Genomic DNA, 22,640 nt, shown 5'->3' with positions numbered 1-22,640 from the left:
TACGAACTGTAAACATAGCTGAACAAATGCTTTGCCCAACTGAAACCCTCTCCAGTTCCTGACCCAAAGAGCCGTGCTCTTTTTGGCCAATTTGGGGCAAAACACTTGTGTTTTGAGATCTTTGACGGCACAGTGCAGGAATGCTTCTGTCACCACAATGCTGGCACCAAACAACTAACCATCCATCTTGTTTTCTTTTTCTTTTTTTTTTTTCTTCTCCTCTCTCCCCACTTTTCTGGCTTTTCTTTTTGCCCGTGTTGCTGCCGGAGTCGGTCTGTTTAAAAAGGGTGTCAGGGCAGTGCAGGCAGTTAGTCGAGCAAGTAGGTTGCCTTCACAATATATCTCTCTGTTAAATGTTGTGGATGTAGTTACATGTTTCAGCAGCCCGAACTGGCATTTGAGCCTGAACGGAGCCTGGAGCCTGACTGCACTGGGGCACTTTTTCAAAATTGCTTTTTGTTGCACCCCCTGACAACTCAGTGTGACCCAAACATCAGACAATCGTGGAACTGTATTGGAGATATAAGTGCGCCTTACTCCTCTTTAGCTGATTTGGCTCGCACCAGGCATTTAGGACCTTTGATGATGAAATTGGTACATAGTGCGAACTTGCGCAAGTTTTTTCCTGGAGAAACAGTCATGGTATGGCATGAGATGATTCACCCAATGCCATAATATGACTGTACTTATTGTAGTCTATTGCACAATTTAATTGAGATTTTAAACATTGGCATAAAACATTGTGGAGGTTTTGGCTCTATCTGTGATTTTGGTACACATATCTCACATGCAAAAGAAAGGTATGCACGTTTTGAGGAAAATGTCACACACTTAGTTAACCCACTAAAATATTCTATTTCTCCAAATTAACTTTTGAATGTTACACAGCAAAGGAACCATGTATGCTTAATTTTAGATAAGGTTGAGAATAAAAACATTAGAATCCTGCAGATATCTTTTGTTTTTTAGAAGCCAGCATGACTTAAGCGGGGGGTTCATAGGAAAGTAATCTATAAGACATTTATGTGGTAACGCAGGCAAATGTGATAGATGAATCAAATCAAAAACATAAAATTTCTGCCATATTTGTTTTTTGAAGGTAGCAACTTTTGGATTCTTTAATTTTAGAAGCCAGGAGTAGTGTGTTGTCAGATAATAGTATCCTAAGTTTTTTTTTGTTTTTTTTTGTATTTTCTAAAGAGGAAATAATTTAAATCTGCAGCTAAGTGAACCATGCTGGTCATAGGGGTATGAATACAAGTTCATATGTTAATTTTGTTCTATTCTAAATTGTATGAAAAACTGTTTCTTTATATAAACGTATTACTTCTCATGTTACTTAATTTAACAGAAAGGGGACGTGACCTGTGCTCATTTGCACTCCCGATAAACTAAAAAATATTGATGAACTTAGTATTCAAATGGTATATTTTAGGCCATAGTTAAAGGGATTACCTATGACACTTACACCTGCAAAACTTTATGAAAAGTGCTCTGAAATGTAATGGTTCATTGAAGACACACCAATTGGAATCCACAGTGCAGTCAGGCCAGAAAGGAATAGAGTCCTTGTCAAACTGTTGCAATGTGTAAATGTGATGTAAGTATGCCTTGTGAAAGCATCAATTCCTGAGTAGATGCAAGCATGGCATTGTCCAGTATGTGTCGATCCACATGCGTGCTCCCTGTCTTCCACTGTGCAAGCATGTTCCTGTCGTGTATTTATGTTGAGCATGGCCAATGTCGACTAATCTTTCTTCGCAGAAGCATCATGTGCTACGTCTATTATGAAATGCACCTCAAACATGCTTCAGTACACAACATTCATACTGCAAGCAAACAGACTTGTGTGTTAGTACCAATCCCCTGGCACTGTCTCATCATTGTGCTCCTAAAAGATCCAGCACTAATCCTGCCTCCCTCCAGAATCCTTATACATGTTTGCTACTTAATTATAACTAGTAGCTGTCCGGCTTCCTGCAGCATATTATTTCAAGAAGGGTTATTATTTATATACAGATGTCTTAGCACCACTTGCAGCACAGACAGCTGAGAAAAAGAAAACTGTGCCCTTAGTAAGAACTTGTCATTTTTGTATTTTTATGCAAACATAAGATTGTCTCTATGGCGTTTTATATTTCAGTGAACTTACTACTGCAATACTTAGAGAAAACCTGGAAGCATTTCAGTTGGTATTCAAGAACTAAATTGTGAACTAAAATATAACTGCCATAATATTCCAAGTCAACACTTGACTTACATTTCTTTTCTCCTTTATATACACACATTTTTTAATTTTAAAATTCTAAAAATAAAAATTAAGCATTTTAATTAGTTGAAGATATAAGAATCGGTTCTTTCGATCAAGGCACTTCCTTGGAATGTTATGGTAGCACTCATTTCAGCCTCTATGATTGTGTGTTTGTTACATATTCAGTCTTGTCCTTGTCAGTTGGTCTTTGTCCTGTAACAGATTATGTTTTTTGTATGATATCTCTCTATGCTCTCTTGGCATGCCTAGCAGAACCTGCGTGCTATCTCTCATCTTCTTGTCTAGAAGGTGCCTCAGTTGTTTGCAGTTTGAGAGACTGAGTAGAGAATGTAGACTGTGTAGCGCATGCATGTGACATGGTAGTACTTACTGTTGTGCATTGACCCAAATCCTTTCCGGAAAATTGCCTGACACACTTTAATGCCGCAACGGTAACCCGGGTGGTTTCCTGTTCGCTGCCTCACAGATGAAGGACTGCATAACTCCAATGTCCCCACTTTTACACCACCCGAAATACCCAAGAGAGTCAAGTTACGAGGTAGTTTTCCCTTGACTAATATTCTGTTGCATGCCTGGTGTCTACTTGTGTGTTTGTGTCCAGTAGTGACTACCGTAGTTAGAGCAAGTGACATATAGTTAGCTCAAAAATATCAAGCCTTGTTAACTTGTAGTTTTAGTGAATATACTTCACACTTGCACAGTTCATGGTTTTTTCCCTAGGTGGGAAAGGTAGCACTTTAAAGATTTCCTTAATGTATTCCTTAGGCAAACTTGAGTCTTTTTCATATGTGCTAGCTGGCACTTCTTTGTGATGTTTTATAATAACTGCATATGACAAGGAGAAAATTAGGAATTTATTGATATGATATTAAACATCTGGCAACCATTTCAGAAGAGAGATACTCTGAGGAGCTCAGCTGAATTTGTTGTACTCTATTAGGTTTCTTCATTGGCCATGCATTAACCTACAGCTGATTGTTGAGTTTGAAAGCTGTGCCTTTTATAAGAGTAAATTTTTGTATATTTAACGTTGCACTGTTTTGAACTTCTGTTGACTGGCACGTTTTGTTTTGTTTTTATATAGTCGAAGAAGAAAGCTTTTCCTACGTAGGTATGTTCATGAAACATATTTTTCCGTAGCTCTAGTGCTTTTTTCAAGTTTGCTCGCTCTGTGGTTCTTCCATCTTTTTGTTTTAAAGCACTTCAAAAGTGCTAATATATTTTTCAATTTTAAAATTGTACATCCATTTTTTGTATATTTAGTTTATAGAACATATCTCAGTGAACTAGGGTGACCATATTCCTCAAGGTAGAAGACAGGACATCCCAGAGGGGGGGGGGGGGTTCAGTTACATGCACTCATTTGGAAGGTCCTGCTTCGGGTCCTTCGTTGGTGTGGGCGTATTTTGCAGATGACTTAAATTTCCTAACCGGGACTTTATCTTTGCAAGACTCGGCTGTAAATGTATGCGCACATATATGTATAAAAAAAGAATCATGTCCCGAAAACTGGGCATGATTCTTTACTGGGACAAAAAGACTGCACGGCAGAAGCAGACCTCAAAAACGGGAGTGTCCCGGCCAAAACGGGACGTCTGGTCACACTACAGTGAACTCACTTACTTTGCTAAAATTGTAATCTTGATATAATTAAAAACAGGTTATGTAGAGCTTGTAGGATCGGCAGGATTAATGTAAATTACCAAGGAAAATAAAAAGCATAAGCAAATGCACCCCAGCTGCCACCAGCATGCTTTTCAGTTTATTTCTACTGTAACCTATTTGAGCTAATTTTTACAAACTCATGAAAATTAGCCAAACAAATCAGGTGGAACAGGTTTCAAAAATAAGTTTAAAAGATAGTTGATGTCACAGGCTGACATGCCTTAGCATGTTTCCTACCTTTACTGGAGCTGGTATGTTCTATAACACTTTTACACGTCTTGCTACACTCACATCAGTTTGCACTGTCACGAACCACTCATCAGCCCTCGTGTCTTACACCTCCTTAGCTACACCACATTTACTGCTAGTTATTCCAGAACAAGATTCAATAAAAGAAGCAACTTGTGAAGCCTGTGATATATGATGATGGTAACACATATTTTCGGTATATCTGCAATAAAGCGTGAGACACATGTGCGAAAAATCCATCCGATCGGACGTCCGATCCGGCAGTACGACTGCCTGATCCGAAAGATTTGGTCGCTTCAGACGTCGGATCGGCGATCCGACATGCGTCCAACGCACCAGATAGTTTCGCACGGTGGACGGATTGTCGGATGCGTCCAGCCAATGACACCACAGCTAGCACGAACGTCATAATGACGTACTGGGTCTGTCGGGACGAATAAGAATACGGGAGGGGCGATGGGAAGCCGGACGCGTGGATCCCGCTGACCCATTCGAGAAAAATGGCCCCGGCAAAGAATGCACGCGCTAACGAGAATGAGCTTTTAACTTCGCTCGTGTGAGCTAAACCGTCAATCTGGGACCAGAGATCTGTGAACGCGAACCTCCGCTGGGGTGCTTGGATCTCCTGGGCGGAGCCGAACGGATCGTCGTGTCGCATGCAAGGTCAGAAGCGTGTGTCTCAAACTGTCGCGTGCGGCAATTCGAAGCGGCTTTCGGACTGTCGGATCGGATGTCGGATCGGACGATTCTGCCGTCCATGTGTCTCGCGCTTAATTGCTGGATGTTTTTACTTTTTTAAGATGAAAGTAGAGTTTATGCATATACAGAAACGAAACAAAACTGGAATCTTGCTTTGGTAATGTACACTATATGTCACATGGTCTGCGTCCATGCTTTAACACAACTGGAATAAGTGCTGCCCCCAGCAAAAAGGTATTACCCCCAGACTGATTCTATGCGTGTATCTTTGCTGCACTGCAGCCGTGCTTTAGGGAATAGGCACTTAACCAAGATGGATGATACCAAATTCAAACTATTCAAAGTTACTCTAAAATATTAGAAATTTTCAAAGTGTTCTTTCTAATTACTTGATGAACTCTTCGAGCCCTTTGAGTGAACTCGGATGCTCTGCCTCATCAGCTGCCACTTCTAGCGCATTGGTGCGAAGTGGTGAAGCTTAAGGTGGTGCCAGTGCAAAACATGGATCTTGAAGTGCACTTTGCATGAACTCCTAAACTCCACGCGAAATAAAACTAATGGAACCAGGGCAATCGAGCACAACAAATGATTGTGGATGCACATAAAAAAAAGATCAATTGATAAACAAAGTGCCATTAAAGCCTGAAGCCTAATCTAGTTTAAGGTCACGTCCACCCTTGCAAGAAGCACAGTGCAGGGAGGTGAAATGCTTTAAAAAAGGTGAAGGGGAGTGAAACGAAAACGGTAACAACAGCCAGACATGCCGAACAAACAACCAAAAAGGCAAACTCAGGAAACGGTAAATTTACGATCATATTCCTGTTGGAGTTCATCAGGACTGGCATTCATGAATGTAGCTTTTGGAGAAAATCTATCAACCAAGAAAATGTCAGTGAGGTTCTACTTTGGGGCTTTATAATTATGATACAGGACTTTCAAGCAGGGAAAAATCGGCTTGCTTGCATCTAGTTTCATTGTTACTTTCACTGTGATTATATAGCCTTCTCGTCATCTTTCATTAAAAGAGCATCCTTGAAATAAAACAATGTTTCAAAAATACTTAAAGATGAAATATTGAATATATTCAATTGAGGTTATTTTTGTACTTGTTTTGTTTGCTTCCTAACAAATAATTTGTGCATGGCTTTGCACGTACTCGTCTGCAACAATGTTTAATCTTCCTACTGAAGGGAGTCACTAAGTCATCCAGCGCTAACCTTGGTCCAAGCATCACAATTTTTAAATCATTGGCATTATTTATTAAACATTTTTGCTCGGTAAGTATACTCATATGTGCAGCAGATCTAATAGCATATTATAACCAAAGCGTCACTTTGAATTATGGCAGTGCATGCACAAAATAAATGGCAATCTTTTAATGCATAAAATTCCTATCAAGACAGGGCAGAGTGTAGGGCTTCAGGAAGGGACAAATTTCACAAAGGCTACCTGTAGCTATATTATATAGTTGTAATATATCCCATGTGGTCACAGATGTCTCAAGGACGTTTTTGGATGTCTTCTCCGGGCACCGCTAGGGAGTATTTATGATTTAATTACACAACATTAATTATATCTTAGTCTTATAACATATCCTAGCATTAGTATAGCCCAGGGGTAACCAAGCTGCCACTCGCGAGCCGCTTGCGGCTCTTTGTGTGCTAAAGTGCGGCTTGTGGCTCCTTAGTAAACCTACCCCACCCACCCCCCGCCTCCTTCACAGTCACAGGAGCACTTCCGCAAAAAGAGAAATGGAACACGTTTTAAATTGAAAGGCAGCTTGCGGTTCTGCAGTCTTGTGTTGCTGCTACCTTATGCATAGTTGGACTGCTTTGGATACATCTAAAGTAGTTTGTTTCATTTATTGCTCTGAACAAAAGTTTGCACCCCTCCCTTTTTCTGCCTTTCCTCTCCCAGGTAGCTCTTGGAAGTTTCATGGTTTTGTTTGTGGCTCTTAGGCCTGGTCAGCCTGGCCACCCCTGGTATAGCCTTAGATTTTAGATTTGGCATTTCTATATGATGGCTTAAATTAATTATTTTCATTGTTTCATAAACGGTTCTCTTTTTCACCATATTTCATGAGGCATATACTACTATTTCCTGAATAAATAAATTAAACATGACCCAAAGATGTACTTGATTGATCATATATATTAAACACCAATATTTAGCAGCCTTGATAAGTTTGTAACTTGACGTCAAGACAGGGATCGGGTGGAGTTCCAAATTGAGTGTCGGTAATTTTTTATAGATGGCCCCGAGTTGAACTTTGTTTAGTGTTCGACATGTCCCTGGGTCATCTGTGGCTGTAGGCAGAGAAAGCACTCAGATCAATCTTTCATGTGTGCAGTTTTCTACTGCAGTCTAGCCTCAGCCAACTTGCTTGTTGCCGAGCTGGTTTTCTTGCAGTTTAGGTGTCTAATGGGGGAATTTAGACGGTTGGATACAACCTTAGCCAGTGGCCTAGTCTGAAGCAAACATCCTTGCACATTGCCTTCCTTCCATTTCCCATCCCAGCCACCCAGCCCCAAGTGGGCAACAACAACGACCAGAACCGTGTGAGCTCTGCGCCGAAACCGAAGCCAAGTACAAAGAAACACGACCAGAGCAATTCGCTCACTTCCCCCAACGAACGTGGAGGGCGCTCTGCACCTCCATCCTACGCCAGGTAAGTCTCTTCCTCGTAATCTCAAGTTTCCTTTGCAGGGTGAATCTGTTTCTAGATCTCTCACTGGACAGGCCATGTGTTATAAGGTTGTTTTTCTTTTGAACCATTGCTCTGGTGTGATTTTTTCTCAGATCTTCCCTGTGTAAAACTCTGTTTCATCTCATTGCTGTGTCATTGCTCATCACATGTGTGGCCTCATTGCTGAGGGCCACACATGTGGTCCTCAGCAATGTGAGGGAATACCTGAACTTGTCAACGGGTACTTTTTATTATTTATTAACACCACAGAAAGTGAGAAACTTCAGTTCACCATTCTGAAACTAATTTTTTGGACAGGAATGGGTTTCGATGGCTGCTAGCCTTTCACTGTGATGTTTGGTTGCATTGGTCATCTTGCAGCTAATTTAAAATTTTTCTTCTCAGGTATAGAAGATGCATGTTTGGCTTCTCGGGGAAAAAAAAAGAAAACTGGCTTTACATTCGGCTCGTGTAAAATGTTTAAAAACTTTTGCTTTGTGCAACTTAATTGAATACCGTTTTATTGCGGGGTATCCTTGCTCATCACGAAAGGATTCAAAATGCAAAGCCGTTTATTTTCATGATATCTGTAGGTTGTCATTTGTTTTGCAAACTAAAATTAAGTTATTCGGTAAATTGAGGCTTTACTTTATAGAAGGTGCAGTTGGATTATTGGGTAAGCCAATTCAATTTCCTTTTGCAGTGTGCACACCACTCCAACCTTTTTGTTTTGCATGTTGCTGTGAATTTTAGAAAAGTCACAACACGGCTGTTTCATTCAATTTCAAATATACAACAGTGGTCTTTAATACTGAAAGAAAACAGCCTCGTAATCGTTCAGAATTTTTTGTTTTTTCATTTGGAAGCTTTAATCTTCTCTGAATAAGGTCAGCACACACTCGTATTCCAAAGCCGATGCTACACACTTGTTATTGTAAGCACAAATTTTGGTTAGCCAATGAATTTGTTCCTACACAAAATCTTTAACCCTAAAAGCTAAAACTTTGAAAAAAAAATTTTTTTTGTATCTGTTAAAATAAACAGGGGTACCTAATAGTCACAAATGTAATGATTTCGTATCTCATGGATTTCAGATTTATCACACTTGCATCACGCAAGTTACACATAGCCCTCCGTTTTTCTTTTTGAGGACCTTCTGCTCTTGCATTGCAAGTTTGCTCTCTCTCTATGGTGCAATACATCTTGCTCTCATTCAAGTTGCACTCTCTTCCTTTGTGGTGGTGGTGGTGGTGCTGGTGGTGGTGGTGTGTATCTGTGCCCGTGAAGGTACAGCCATTGTGTGTGCACTCACTGTGTGGCGTGGCAAAAGAAAAAAGAAATGTAAAAGCAGAGAAAGCTAGAAAGGCAGGCTTGTCTGCACTCGCGTGCAACACCTCACGACACACCCCGTATGTTCCCCTTCTCTTTTCAGTCCTGTCTCTGACACTTGCCACGTCACGCGGACGGCTGCGCCCGACATGTTTGCTGGCTTACACCTTGCCTATGAGGTCAAAAAGCTCATGTATGCTTTCTTTTCTCTCACTCTCTGTCTTCACTCCTTGCCCATTCTTCCTCTCTGCTCTCTGTATTACTTTCTGCCTTTTCTCTTTTTCCCTTGGTTCCTTTTCTTGGTATGTGGTCTGGGGTGGGGTCAGGATGGGGAAGCACTGGTGCGGCGGCTAGGCGTTGCGTGTCTGTGGCCCTTTTTAAGTGATGTGCCTGTATGTATGTTTGTGTGTCTTTTTTTTTCCTTGGTTACCTCCTTTTGCATTCTTTCTGGTTCCTCGTCGTTTGAACGAAAGGATACACCTTAGCACACATTCACTGCGGAAGCTTTTGCATCTCCATTTGTGGCAAAAGGCACGGTCAATGTTTGAGATTCTTTACCTTTTTATTGGAAGCTTTTGTGCAATGACTACTATGAAGGAGCGCAGTTTGTATCTTACTTTAACTTTTAATGCAGAATTGCATTTTAATTGAACCTACCTCTGATTTTGGGAGAGTGGGAAGCACCGCGTGGCATAGTGGAAGCTATGAGAGTTAGCCAACTGCCAAAAGCTTTGGAAAACGACAGCACAATAACAAAAGAGGTGAAAGAGAGGGGCGAGACGCTTCGTAAAGATGTGTAGGCACGTGGAAGGAAGACTGAGACTGATAATGAGCATCGGTAGCATTGGCTATGTTTCTTATAAAAGGTACATATGATGGGTTGATTAAGAAATAAAAATACAGCTGCAGATTTATTTTCCGTGGAGCTTTTGTAAAGTAACCAGCTCTTATAATCATACTTGACCGTACTAATTAAAGGCAGTAAGGCCTATGAAGGACAATTTGATTGTGGTGGGCAAAAGCACTATTAGTCACCAGTAGATAAGTTTTACACTCAAATTTAATGCAAAGTGCAAGTTCGTCTGCTTTTTGCACAGGGGTCAATAGCGATGATGTCAGAACGCCAAGCTCTTATTGGTTGATAGAAAAAATGGTGGGTAGACCTCAAGGTATCTAGCGTTGATGTCTACCCACTATCCTTTCAATCAAAACCAATCAGAGCTCGGCATCGTACTGACATCACCGCAAATACTGTGCAAACAGCAGACAACTTGCTTTCCACATAGCTTTCTTCTTGATTTAGGACAGCTCATATTGTAACTTTAGCAAGCCCTTACATGTTAAAGTGATAAAAAGCTTTGCTTCTAAGAATAGGTTTTTGTGTTTTATGAGGTAGCATACGACGGTCAAGTGTTTCAAGATGCGTCTTTGGTGCATCGGAGCGCAGGAAGAGGCACATCAATCAGAGGGCAGCCAAGCGCACTCTGTCATTCATTGAGGTCGGGGGGAAACAAATGCACGAGGTGCACATAGAGCAGACAAATTGGCACGTCCATATTGGGTAGACTTAACGATTCTTCAATGTCTGCTGCCAAAGTCACTTTCAGTTTAATGGAGTTTTTTTACAAGATATTAAGAGTCATACTGAATTTTAATTAGATGTTCTGAGAGTATTCAAAATGCAAAACTAACACACCCATGGACAATTCAAGTGCACTCTCTGAATTAATATCTGCCTGTGCCCTTGGCATTACCTTGCATACATATTAAAAAGTTTCAAGTTTAAAATAGGTAGATCACTTCTTGGGCCTAGGTTATTGTAAGCAACTATTGCCTTTGAGAAAATTCCTTGCACAGTTTTCAAGTAGTCACTGCATGTCCATGACAGTCTGGATCTTGCATTGCATGCAAACATGCCTGAGGGCTGAAAAGAGCAAGCTGCTTATTGCTTCTTCACATCCGCTTTTGCTTGCTGCTGGAACACCCTGGGCTTTGAACCTAGCTAGTCACACTGTCAAGCTTCCTATGAGATAAGGGCGGCTTCTCACATGTGCCCTCTTTAAAGGGCAGCTTGTAACAGGATGACTCATCTTGTAGGAAAATTAATCATCATGCAGATGATCAAGAGAACACCAGGAAAGTAGTAAATTCTGAAAACATAAAATGACAAGGCTGTCATCTTTGTCTGGAAGAGCCGCAAAAACCAATTAAACGAGAACATATCAAGACGAGGTCACATATATGACAAAGGGCCATATCCAACGCCTTATCCTATGCCATACCCAGAAAAACCACAGAAAGCAAACCATAAGGAACTGCGAGTTTACCTAATTATGTTCAAGTCCTTGTTTAAAAAAATAATTAAAAAATTAAAGATGTTCACAACACCCTGTAATGCCAAATTAGAGCGCAGCTCTTGAGGATAAGGAGAGAAGGGTACTGAGGGGAGGGTATACCCCTCCTCTCTCCTCCTAACCTCCTCATCCTCTCATCTTCCCCCTTCCTCCTCCTCCTTCCTCCTCCCTCCTTCCCCCTCCCCTCCCCCTCGTCCTCCTCCCCACACGTCGCATCATGGGAAATGTCCCATAATGCACTGCGCAGGACCCTCGTGACGTCACGAGGGTCTCGTCCATAATGCACCGCGTGCGACCCACACGCAGTGCATTATGGGACATTTCTTATAATGCACCACGCGGTTACGCTGACAGCATAACCGCGGGGTGCATAACGGTGCCCGTTTCCGGCCAAGCCGGAAACGGGCGCCTAAGAGCTGCGCTCAAAAAATATTAAAGTGGTGTGACCATTCGTTGGAGTCCCTCCTAACCTCCTTATCCTCCCATCTTCCCTTCTCTTCGCCCTCCTCGTCCTCCCCCTCCACCCTCGTCCTCCTCCCCCTCCTCCTCCCCCCACACGTTGCATCATGGGAAATGTCCCATAATGCACTGCGCAAGACCCTCGTGACGTCACGAGGGTCTCGTCCATAATGCACCGTGTGCGACCCACGCGCGGTGCACTATGGGACATTTTTTATAATGCACCACGCGGTTACGCCGACAGCGTAACCGCGTGGTGCATTATGGTGCCCGTTTCCGGCCAAGCTGGAAACGGGCGCCTAAGAGCTGCACTCAAAAAATGTTAAGGTGGTGTGACCATTCGTTGGAGTCCCTCCTAACCTCCTTACCCTCCCATCTTCCCTTCTCTTCACCCTCCTCGTCCTCCCCCTCCCCCCTCGTCCTCCTCCCCCTCCTCCTCCTTTCCACACGTTGCATCATGGGAAATATCCCATAATGCACTGCGCAGGACCCTCGTGACATCACGAGGGCCTCGTCCAGAATGCACCGCGTGCGACCCACGCGCGGTGCACTATGGGACATTTCTTATAATGCACCACGCGGTTACGCCGACAGCGTAACCGTGTGGTGCATTATGGTGCCCGTTTCCGGCCAAGCCGGAAACGGGCGCCTAAGAGCTGCACTCAAAAAATGTTAAGGTGGTGTGACCATTCATTGGAGTTTTACTATGGTATGTACAGGCAAAAATGCCCATTGCTTATTGTATCTTTGTTTTTCTGGGAGAAACAAGAATTACCTTCACACAGTGCCAGCTTTTCTTAAGCATCAGGTTAGAGGGAAAATACGTACTAATAGCATACTAATACCCAGTGCTGCTTTTAATACTGCCAATCTTGAAAAAAAAATAAAGAATTTTGTTTTCTCTACTGTCTTCAATATACAGGTTGTTTCTGCAAAAGCTTTCAAAAATCCCTAGAAATATGCTGTTTGAAATAAAAAGAAACTCTTTGCAGGGACAAACCACTAGCCATGGTGGACGTCAAGGATTGCAAAAACATACTAATTAGCGAGATGATTAACTAAAATTTACTAATTATTTTTTTGAATTGTGAAAATAAACAGGGTTCCACTGAGAAAGTTGTTCAGCATCATCGAAAACCTCTAAATCAACTTTTTTTTAGAAAGCTATAAGGCAGGGGCATTATTTTACGGTGTTCTGCAAAACAATCAGTTTGGACACGTTTCTGGGCTTCGGTTTTTTATCAGAGCACATCTTCGCACCTGCAGTCCTGCTCCTTGGTAGTCGCAGCACAAAGCCACCGCCTCTCCTTCCTCGTAGGATAAAGGGAAATACGGTGCACATGTGTTGCACATCTCTACCACGAAGGAGCAGGACCGCGGGTGCAGAAATGCGCTCCGATAAAAAACCGAAACTTGGAAACGCGTGCAAATTGAGCGTTTTTATGGAACGCCGTAAAATGCTGCCCCTGCCTTATATTTTTATAAAAAAGAGTTTATTTGGTGGTTTTCGATTATGCTTAGCAAGTTTCTCAGTGAAATAATGTGCTTATTTTAACTAGTAATTTAAAAATTAATTTGTAAATTTTAGGGAATTACCTCACTAATTAGTATGTTTCTGCAATCCTTGACGTCCGCCAAAAACTGGTAGTTTGTTTTTTTGCAAAGAGTTTCTAGTAAGTTCTGGAAGTTCTTATCTGGAACAAAGAATAAATAAGTTGAGTGTATATGTGTTGGTGGCTGCCAAGTAACTGATCCTAAGGAGATTGCGATAGGGTTTCAGTACTTCCAGTCTTTTTTCAATATTCGTAGGCAAACGTCAGACAATGAAGCGAGTTGAGTTAGGAGGCTATCTCTAACCTTTTGCTCGATCTGGATATTAAGAAAGCAAGTGGACCAGACAATATACCATCAGCGTTTCTTAGGTGCTAAGCTGAATGGGTGTCCTGTTACTTGTACATTATTTTTTATCTGTCATTGCGAAGACGGACCCTTCCATCAGACTGGCGTTGTGCACGCGTTGTGCCGGTTTTGAAAAGTGGGGACGCACAAAGTGTGTACAATTATAGGCCAATATCCCCTACTTCTGTTCGCTGAAAAATGCTCAAGCATATTATTAGTAAACATATTACGGATTATTTGGAAACCAATCACTTGCTTAGAAGTGCACAGCATGGCTTTCGGCATAGGTTGTCAACGGTCATACAAGTGGTTACAACATTTCACGACTTCGCGCTAGCATTTAATAAAAGATAACAGCTTGATGCCATTTTCCTAGATTTCACAAAGGCCTTTGATAAAGTACCGCACAACAAACTCACACAATAACTATATGCAATAGGAATATGAGAAGCAGCCTAGTTAAATTTATCCATTCATACATTATGAATCGCTCCTAATTTGTAGAAATTCACCACCACTCTTCAGGTCCCTTGCCGGTCACGTCGGGCATCCCGCAAGGATCAGTTCTGGGACCATTCTATATCTTATTTATATAAATGACATTGTTGAAACTCTGTAAAATACAGCTTTCTGCTGATAATTGTGGGGTGTATAAAGAAATAGAATGCAGTGAAGATCAAATTAAACTAAACTGAAGTCTTCAAAACGTATTCCAGTGGTGCGAGGAGTGGCAAATGCCATTAAATTTGGATAGATGTACAGTACTCCGAGTGACAAACAGAAAGACAGTAGAAACGTTTCCTTACTCAATTGGTAGCGTTAGGCTTGGGGAATCAACGCCAACAAAAAACCTCAGTGTGACAATTACTAAAAACTTGGGTTAGGACGCTCACATTTCCAATGTGTGCTCTATTGCACTCAAGACTCTGTGGTCTCTAAGGAGAAAGGTACCATTAGCCCACCCTCTGCTAAACTTGGCGCTTATAGAACGTCAGTAAGGCCACACTTAGAGTATGCTTGCTTGCTTTGGGACCCATACATGCAAAAGAACACTGAAGAACCAGAAAAAATACAAAAACTAGCAGCAAGATATATTTGCAATAGATTCCGGCGATTAGACAGTCCATCACAAATGCTTCGATTAGATTATCTTCGTTTACCTCGAAAACACCCAAGACTCAAGTTGTTATACTTGCTTTACCATGGACACCGTAGGTTTACGTTTCCCCCACATAACACCTGTTTTACATTGAGACACGCGATTCAATCACAGAAGGTTACTGGAACCATACCGCAGTAACAATATCATTTAAAAAAAATTTTTTCCAAAAACAATAACTGATTGGAATGGACTCCCTTAAGAGATTTTTGACAGCTCATCGCCAGATGACTTTCTTGTACAGCTACAAGCTCTACAAGCTTGACGGTTTTATTCAATTGTTTTTTTTTTTTTTGCTATTTTGTGGTGTTAGAGTGTTGTTTTATTTTATTGAAGTTTTTCCTTTTTTTATTATGTCCTGTACTATGCATTACACGTCCACCCATGTCCGGGCCCTAGCAGGGCGCCAGTACTGTTAAATAAATAAATAAAAATCTTGAACAGAAAATTTTTAGGGATTTTTAAAAGCTTTTGCACCCTGATTAAATTCATGACCCTGAAAATAAATTTTAACTCACTGCCATAACAATATGCATTACTGCTTAACAAAAGCACTGCCAAAGCTTTGAATACTTTCATTTCAGATCACTAGATAGGCTGTTCCCAACAGAGCATAAGCATGTATCAGAGGGCAAACATGTCAGATTGTTTTGAGTATATTTTGCTTATGTACAGTGGGTAGGGCCACAGTCAGTAATAAAGTACCCAGTTGACCAAGGTGAAAAACTATACTGAAATCCCTTATACAATGCTGCGCTCATTTCAGCACCATATCTCAGGAGTACTGCCTCTAGCCACTGTATGGCTGCAAGTGTAGTTCCTCTTAGGATCATTCAACTTTTCTGGCCTTTGTCGCTGTTGAAGCAGCTTTTATTACCTCGACTGGATACTGTAAACGACTCAATTATCGCGAAGACCACATTTTCACAAATCGCCTGTGTTTCACTAAAAATATGTCCCGCAAACAATTGCAATCAAATGTAAACAGATTGAAATTTATATTGAGATTCCACTACGTCACGAAAATTAAAACCCGTGAATTCTTCCAAAACTTCAGCTTTGACCTAAATTGCAAAATATTGAGCCCATGAAAAATAAGTTTTTTACAGTATTTAATAGTAGGTAGCACTAAAATAATTGTCTGACATTCATCAATGACTGCTTGTGATTGTAGCTAGAATTTGTAAGCTTATAAAGAGACATAGGATAAGTGCACTATTAAGTAAGTTTGTTCTTGACCAGCATGTAGCTCTTACCATAATACTGCATTAACTCGATTATAACTGTACTGCATTAACTCTATAACAATTGACCCATAGTCAGTTCTTCTCATGTGTGCCATAGGCAATGACTGACTACACACTACAGAATGAGCTTAGCAAATAACCAGGTCTAGAAAGTGCTTTTTCCTAGAAGTGCAATCTGGAATTAATTCTGAGCACATAAAATATGTTTGGGTTTACAGTTCAGACTGCATTCTTGTGTGAGACTTCTAGCTGTTCCTTGTCATTTTCTTGATGCATTCCATTTCATAGATAGCCCTGAGTGGCTACAGGTATGTTACAAATACAGAAAGAGTTGGTTTATCAATAGCTGAACACTATTTGAGTAAAGAGTATAGAGAGCTACTTAAAAAGCATTATTGTTAGTGAAAGTCGTAGAAGACATCCTATGACCAAGATAGCCTTATGAAGTTTAATGTACTATAGTAGGTCACGTAAGTTGAGGTTACAATTTACATTGCAAGACAAAACAATATTTTCTAACGAGTTCAATAACAAAATGTCACATTTCAGTAGAAGATGATTTAAGATAAACATGACTTCTCATACACCGTGTTGTCTGAGTCTGGGAAACTAACTGATCTACAAAGCCAACCAGTTCATCTGTCTCCGTGTCCTTCCATCACTTTTCAAAACAAAAATTCTAAAACAATGTCATACCAATTTTGTTTTATTATTAGTTGCATGTGCCTGTTAGATATAACAAAAAACGAAATGTGCAGTATGTGATGCAGTTGTGTCCTTGCCTTACCAAATAACTTTTATTTTACTTCTGTTTACTCTGTTTTTGCTTTAGTAGTAGTAGGTTTGCTTAACTCTATGTATGTGTAAAACAATGAATTTTTTTTTTGATTGAGTACTATGTGGGATAATGTTTAGGTGACCTTGTGCACAGGAGAACCTAGCCAATAATACAACACAAATTTCTTGTACCAGCATGCAACTGTGTTGACACTACTGTGTCATTGTGACTTATCCATACCCCTATTACGAGAAAGTAACAATAGCAATTTGCTCAGTTTGTATGTTTAAGTTCATGTATGCTTTATGAGACTTTATTTTATTGCAGTGATTCTAGCATACCCAGCCATAACTCTAAAATGTAAATGCATTTACAACATATTCAATGGAAACAGTTTTTTTTAATCTTGTTGGTGAATTTTCTTATTTATTTGCATTTATAAGGTCAATCTTAAATGTTGGTGGTAAATTTTCTAAATTAGCTATATCACGAGCAAACTTTGGCAAAATTTGTGAAGTGGGTAAGAATTGTTATACTTTTGTTATCTTATAAATAGCTACCATAGAAACTGTTCAAGCTAACATAGTATAATATGTCTGTATGTCTGCTTAGTATGTCCTTATTCGTTGCTGTCTTAACACATCTAAATTGTTGAAATTTGTTGTCAGTGGGAATTTTATGTGTATTATTTTACTATAATTTATCATTTTATTCTTCGTAAATGTCCTGAACATTCTTATGCAAAAGTTTGCGATAATAACAGTTCTCACTGAAGTAAGTTTGGATAAAAATTACTGCTTAGATTTTTTTAGCAGCTTCAGATATCTCACACATATGTCAAATACCCTTTGTTCAAAGGTGCAATCTAATTATAGTTACACAATGTTTCTCTAAGCCTGCAACCCAAATCATATTAATCTTTTCAACATCAGTGTTATAGTAGGTTTTAGATCCTCTCGAGCCTCTAGAATGTAGAGCTTTTGTTCTTCCAGAGTTTACTGAGCAGTCAGCGCAGAGGCCTAAAGCCAACATAAATTGGGGCACAATGAAATTGTCCATGTCGGATACCTGTGTAGCTCAGTCACGCCTTAAGTTGGACAGTTCAAGCATGAACCGTTAGTGTCCAAGCTCCCTAGCTTGTACACTAACGGTTCATGCTTGAACAGTTTCACAGCATAGCCAATGCCAAATTAATAAAAACGTGGGCAGATGAAATTGGATGGAATGTTTCTGACTTTCCAAAGCTCTCGGTTAGAGTTATATTTATCTATTTTTTGTTCTTTAATGTGCAATGCAACAGTTAACCACGTGACAGGCCCATCCTTGTCACATCATAAGGTGGCTGAAACTGGGACAAAGAGGTTTGCTGGTATAAAATATGTATGGTTAATGTTTGTTCACCATTACAGACATTGTCTCTTTAAACTAATAAATTGACCATTAGCATTGTTATCAACGACTTCATAGAAAAAACTTGAATTTTGTACTGTTCAACATGCTTCTAAGCCATACTCTCTGTCCTTTGCTGGCCACATAGAGAGTAGTAGCTATAGGTTAAGTTAGATTATGATATGTACATTCAATATGCTTTGGGCTGCGATAACTATGCTCAGGTGTCTGTGCTAGGTAAGCTTGTGTCAGGCAAGGGGGTTAGGCTTTGATTGCCGTTGTGATCGATCAGTCCTGTCTCGGTTCACGGCAGTGAGTTGTCTTGGGCTTTGTTTTGCCTGGTGCTGTGTGCAGGCCGACGAGCAGGGGGACCAATGGGACCGGAAATTCGCAGAACGAGAAGCCTTTCCCTGTGGGCCTGTCAGATGACCAGGCCAAGGATTTTGAGAAGACCGAGATGAAGTACGACTCCACCGGAATGTTCCACTGGTGCTCAGCACGCCCCATCGAAGACTGCATACTGGTGCGTCTGTTCCTCCTCATTCAGGTTTCATTTCAACCACTTTTGTGGCTTTGTTTCTTCGTTTTAGTACTCTTCATCACACGATTTCTTGAGCATCAAGTTTTCATTACAGTACTGCAATTCAGGACCTTTTGCATTCCTGACCTGTGATTCTTTTTGAAAGCATCAAAATTGAATCACTTCTAGAATTCCACAGAAAGTTGTCCTCGAATATAAAGCCAATGTGCTCATGCACGTCACCAAAAGAAGATTTCTCCTTTCACATGGGTGCAGTAGGGAGAAACACCGTATTTAGGGGGCCCGCTCATTCAAACTTGCTTTAAAGGCCAACAAGCAGCCAGAAAGGAGGAAACTCTCCCCCAATTCCACCTTTCCATTCGAGAAAGAAGGATACCCTCCTCCTTTCTGAAGGGAGTAGCTCAGGGACCCGTTCCCATGGGGAGAGGAGGAGAGAAGAATGAGAGAGGGGATGGGAAAAAGGAAACAGAACCAGTTTTCTTACCAGCAGAAGACGATTCTGTGGTCGGCCTTTAAGCTTACAAGTAGTGGCGAGCATGACTCTAGCCTCTATGCAAATTAGTTCATAACAATCTGAAAATGTTAAATTTTATAATAGATGCTTGGTTCTTGGATGACCGTCTCTTGCTTTCACGTGTGTGCATGCAAAAAACAATTCTGGAACTCTGTGTCCTGTGTACTACCTTTGTATTGCCTTTGTGCCGCCTCTGTTCTGCCTTTGTACTATTTCTGTGCAAATGTGTTAACATCCTAAATGGCTTGATGTAACCTCTGCTTGCAGGACCGAAACCAGGCGGCAATGACCGTGCTCAACGGCCACGTGGTCGTGTGTCTATTTGCCGATCCCGATTCTCCACTAATAGGGTTGCGTAACTTAGTAATGCCACTTCGTGCCAGCAACTTTCACTACCACGAACTCAAGCATGTTGTCATCGTCGGCAATGTGGACTACCTGAGGAGGGAGTGGAAGATGCTTCAGAACCTGCCTAAGATCTCTGTCCTCAACGTGAGTGTGGTCAAATCCTACAAACTTTATTGGCCTGAGCTTAAATTAAACTCTATAATGATGCAGTAGTTTTCGGACTTTTAGTGTTGTGCGAATATTCAAATTTTTTAATAGTAATTTCGAATAATACACTATTTGATATTTGCTTCGAGATGTACAGCGATATTCATACTTTTCAATGTGTTGATCGCGGTACGTTTGCCCCGTTGAGTGCGCTTCTTACCGAGCACCTGTGCAGTGCGGGGAAGCAACACCTGCAGAGCTCGCGGGCTCTGCGGCTATAGCTTCTCCACAGTGCACGGATGCTGGGTGAGAAGCGCACTTAACGGGGCTAACCCACCGCGAATATGCAAAAGTATAGACCTTCCCAAACAAAGGCTCCTGGCTGGTTCCATTTTCAGTGTTAGTGCATATGGCATGTGGTTTGCTCGCTTTCCGAAGCGACCAACATGTGCGTGTAGTCCTAAGGAGATCACACGCTGGGCTGAGGATTTGTAAATATTGGACTGGTCTATAACTTAGGCAGCGACCTCTTCACAACTCTCGCTCATCGTTTGTGCTTTATTTTTTTTTTCAGATTTGAACTTAAAGAACAGATATTTGCATATAGCAAGCAGACTTATAAACCACCTCGATTAGTATAGCTGCAACAATTTTGTTGTTTATGTGGCAAACTTAATATATATAGCTATGCTAAAATAAACTGAGTGAACGAGTGGAAGGTTGAGAACAGCCTTCATGAGCTCAGTATGGTGCATGGCAGTGAAATGCTTGGAGAAACTATTGTATATTTGAACAGAAAATATTCGACCAAAACCACTATTCGCTTTGAACTCAAAATCCACAATTCGCACATGACTAGATTCTTGGCATCAAAGTTTTATCCTTTATGTTTGTAAACATTGCCATTCATTCCTTTGAGATGCCTTTTATAACTAGATTCATAAAACTATTTTTAAAAGATACCGTATATACGCGTGTGATGGCCGCAGGTATTTTTTTATGATTTCGGGCGAGAACTAGGGGTGCGGCCATTACACGGAAAAAATGAAAAAGCTTTTTTGGAAATCATTTTTTTTTCGCCAAAAATTTCACCACTTGCCTTCATTAAATGGAAGTATTCACACGCCTTGGTAGAACAAGAAAACATCTATGGGTATTGCATAGACAGGTGTGCAAACCCTCTCCACTCGTCCGTTGTAGATCTCTCATCTTCGGAACTTGTCTCACCAAACTTTCGCCCGTCTGCTCTTTTGCTGTTGTCTTGAGCAAAGGCAATACCTTTGAGTTTAAAGCTGGCCGTGTAACTCGCGTACTTCCCCATCCAGAACCTTGAAGTGGGTGACAGCGAGAAACCAAGGGTACTCACAAACACAAAGAGATGCACTGCATCTGGTTCGAGATAAAGCGAGAGGCGTAAACAGACAGGATAGAGTGCCTCATTGTTGTTGGCTGCCACAGCCAGGTGGGAGCCATCTGCCGGCAGTACTTGAAAAAAAATATAAAAAAATGGCCGCACCTACGATTTTAAAATCGTAGGTGCGGCGCATATACACGGGTAATTTTTAAATATATTTTTTCAGCTTTTTTTGTTTAAAGCTAGGGCTGCGGCTATTACACCAGCGCGGCCATTACACGCATATATACGGTAATAGTTTTATATCTTCTTTTCCTTTTCCTGCTCTGTTCTTACTTGTCAGCTGCTTTTTTCATAACCATTTATTTTTCCTCATCAAGAATGTTTATGACTATAATGTTCACAGGCATATCGTTTGCAAAGGATCTAGCTAGCAGTCACATTCCAGAATGTTATGGCGTGGTCACACAGATCACTAGAAGTAGTACACTTAGAAACGAGCTCCTGTCCCTGCTCATTTTTCTTTTTTTATCATACCTTCAGGAGTGATGTTTACATCATGGACATTGAGATGCGTTCAATGCAGTGGTATCCTAGCCATAGAGAGCATAGGTATTAAACACACACAAAAAAAAGTACACTAAGTGTTGTTTTTTTTAGCAATAGGTTAGGTTTCACTAGGCAGGGCGATGTCACAGGAGTAACTGTTGGGTTGCTGAACTTTTTGTATGATTTGTATAGCAGGTTGCTGTATCTAGACAGTGCCTGGACCAACTGTGGCGGCTGTTGATTTGGTGCAGGGTTCTCCTCTGAGTCGAGCGGACTTGCGGGCAGTGAACATCAACCTGTGCGACATGTGTGTGATCTTGTCTGCAAAGATTCCCAGCAGCGATGACCCTACGCTGGCTGACAAGGAGGCCATCCTTGCCTCGCTCAACATCAAAGCCATGACCTTTGATGATACCATAGGTGTCCTTACTCACAGTAAGCTGCACTCCTCAACCCTTCATCTTACTGCAGGGCTGTTGAAGGAGCATGGCACCAAAAGACAGGGCAATAATGAACTTTAAGAAGACAGTGAGGTGGTTGGAAGGTTTCTTTTTTTGCATTGGGATTCCTTTCTTGGACTGTTCTGTCCCTTGGTGCTACAGAGTTTATGCATGTGTTTGAGTACCAGCCCCAACACTTTTTCTTACTTTTGACTGAAAGTTTTGGTGTGGTTTGTATGCAAACACATACAATTGTAGACCAGCTGGCATGTGTGTATTTACATGGCAGAAGAGAAGTATTTTCCTTCCTTTTTTCATGAGGCTGTACCACTGAAAAATAACAGTGTGAAGTTTTTGCCTGCATAAGCTTTCTGTGTTAAAACAGCTTTCAATTGTCATTAAAGTATCAAGGTGTCTGTTGTTCGAGCAATTTCAGAAAACTCGTTCGTTGAAAAATTGTTGATGTGAATATGATGAAATCGCCATTGCACAAATCTGTGCCAGTCTTGACTAAGCAAGAGCCAAGCTTTTTCCAATGAGTGACTGCTTTTACTGAGAAATT

At 41.0% G+C, this 22,640-nt stretch overlaps 1 protein-coding gene across 8 annotated transcripts in view; it reads left to right on the top strand.

Annotated features, from left to right (window-relative positions):
• LOC8031649 (calcium-activated potassium channel slowpoke) overlaps positions 1–22,640 on the top strand; it is a 187,180-nt gene that overhangs the window by 148,921 nt on the left and 15,619 nt on the right. For 2 of the 8 annotated variants that reach the window (XM_040207170.3, XM_042292393.1), the window contains 7 exons: positions 2,739–2,810; positions 3,357–3,383; positions 7,403–7,553; positions 9,004–9,093; positions 18,540–18,708; positions 19,508–19,732; positions 21,890–22,073. In XM_040207170.3, coding sequence (XP_040063104.1) covers positions 2,739–2,810; positions 3,357–3,383; positions 7,403–7,553; positions 9,004–9,093; positions 18,540–18,708; positions 19,508–19,732; positions 21,890–22,073 — 918 coding nt within the window. The remainder of the gene's footprint in view (positions 1–2,738; positions 2,811–3,356; positions 3,384–7,402; positions 7,554–9,003; positions 9,094–18,539; positions 18,709–19,507; positions 19,733–21,889; positions 22,074–22,640) is intronic. The other 6 variants (XM_040207174.3, XM_042292395.1, XM_042292394.1 and 3 more) reach the window with 5 other exon arrangements.

The sequence above is a fragment of the Ixodes scapularis genome, unplaced genomic scaffold (genome assembly GCF_016920785.2).
Source record: "Ixodes scapularis isolate PalLabHiFi unplaced genomic scaffold, ASM1692078v2 PGA_scaffold3__209_contigs__length_174095766, whole genome shotgun sequence".
Lineage (NCBI taxonomy): Eukaryota > Metazoa > Arthropoda > Arachnida > Ixodida > Ixodidae > Ixodes > Ixodes scapularis.
This window is presented reverse-complemented; position numbering and strand designations above follow the sequence as displayed.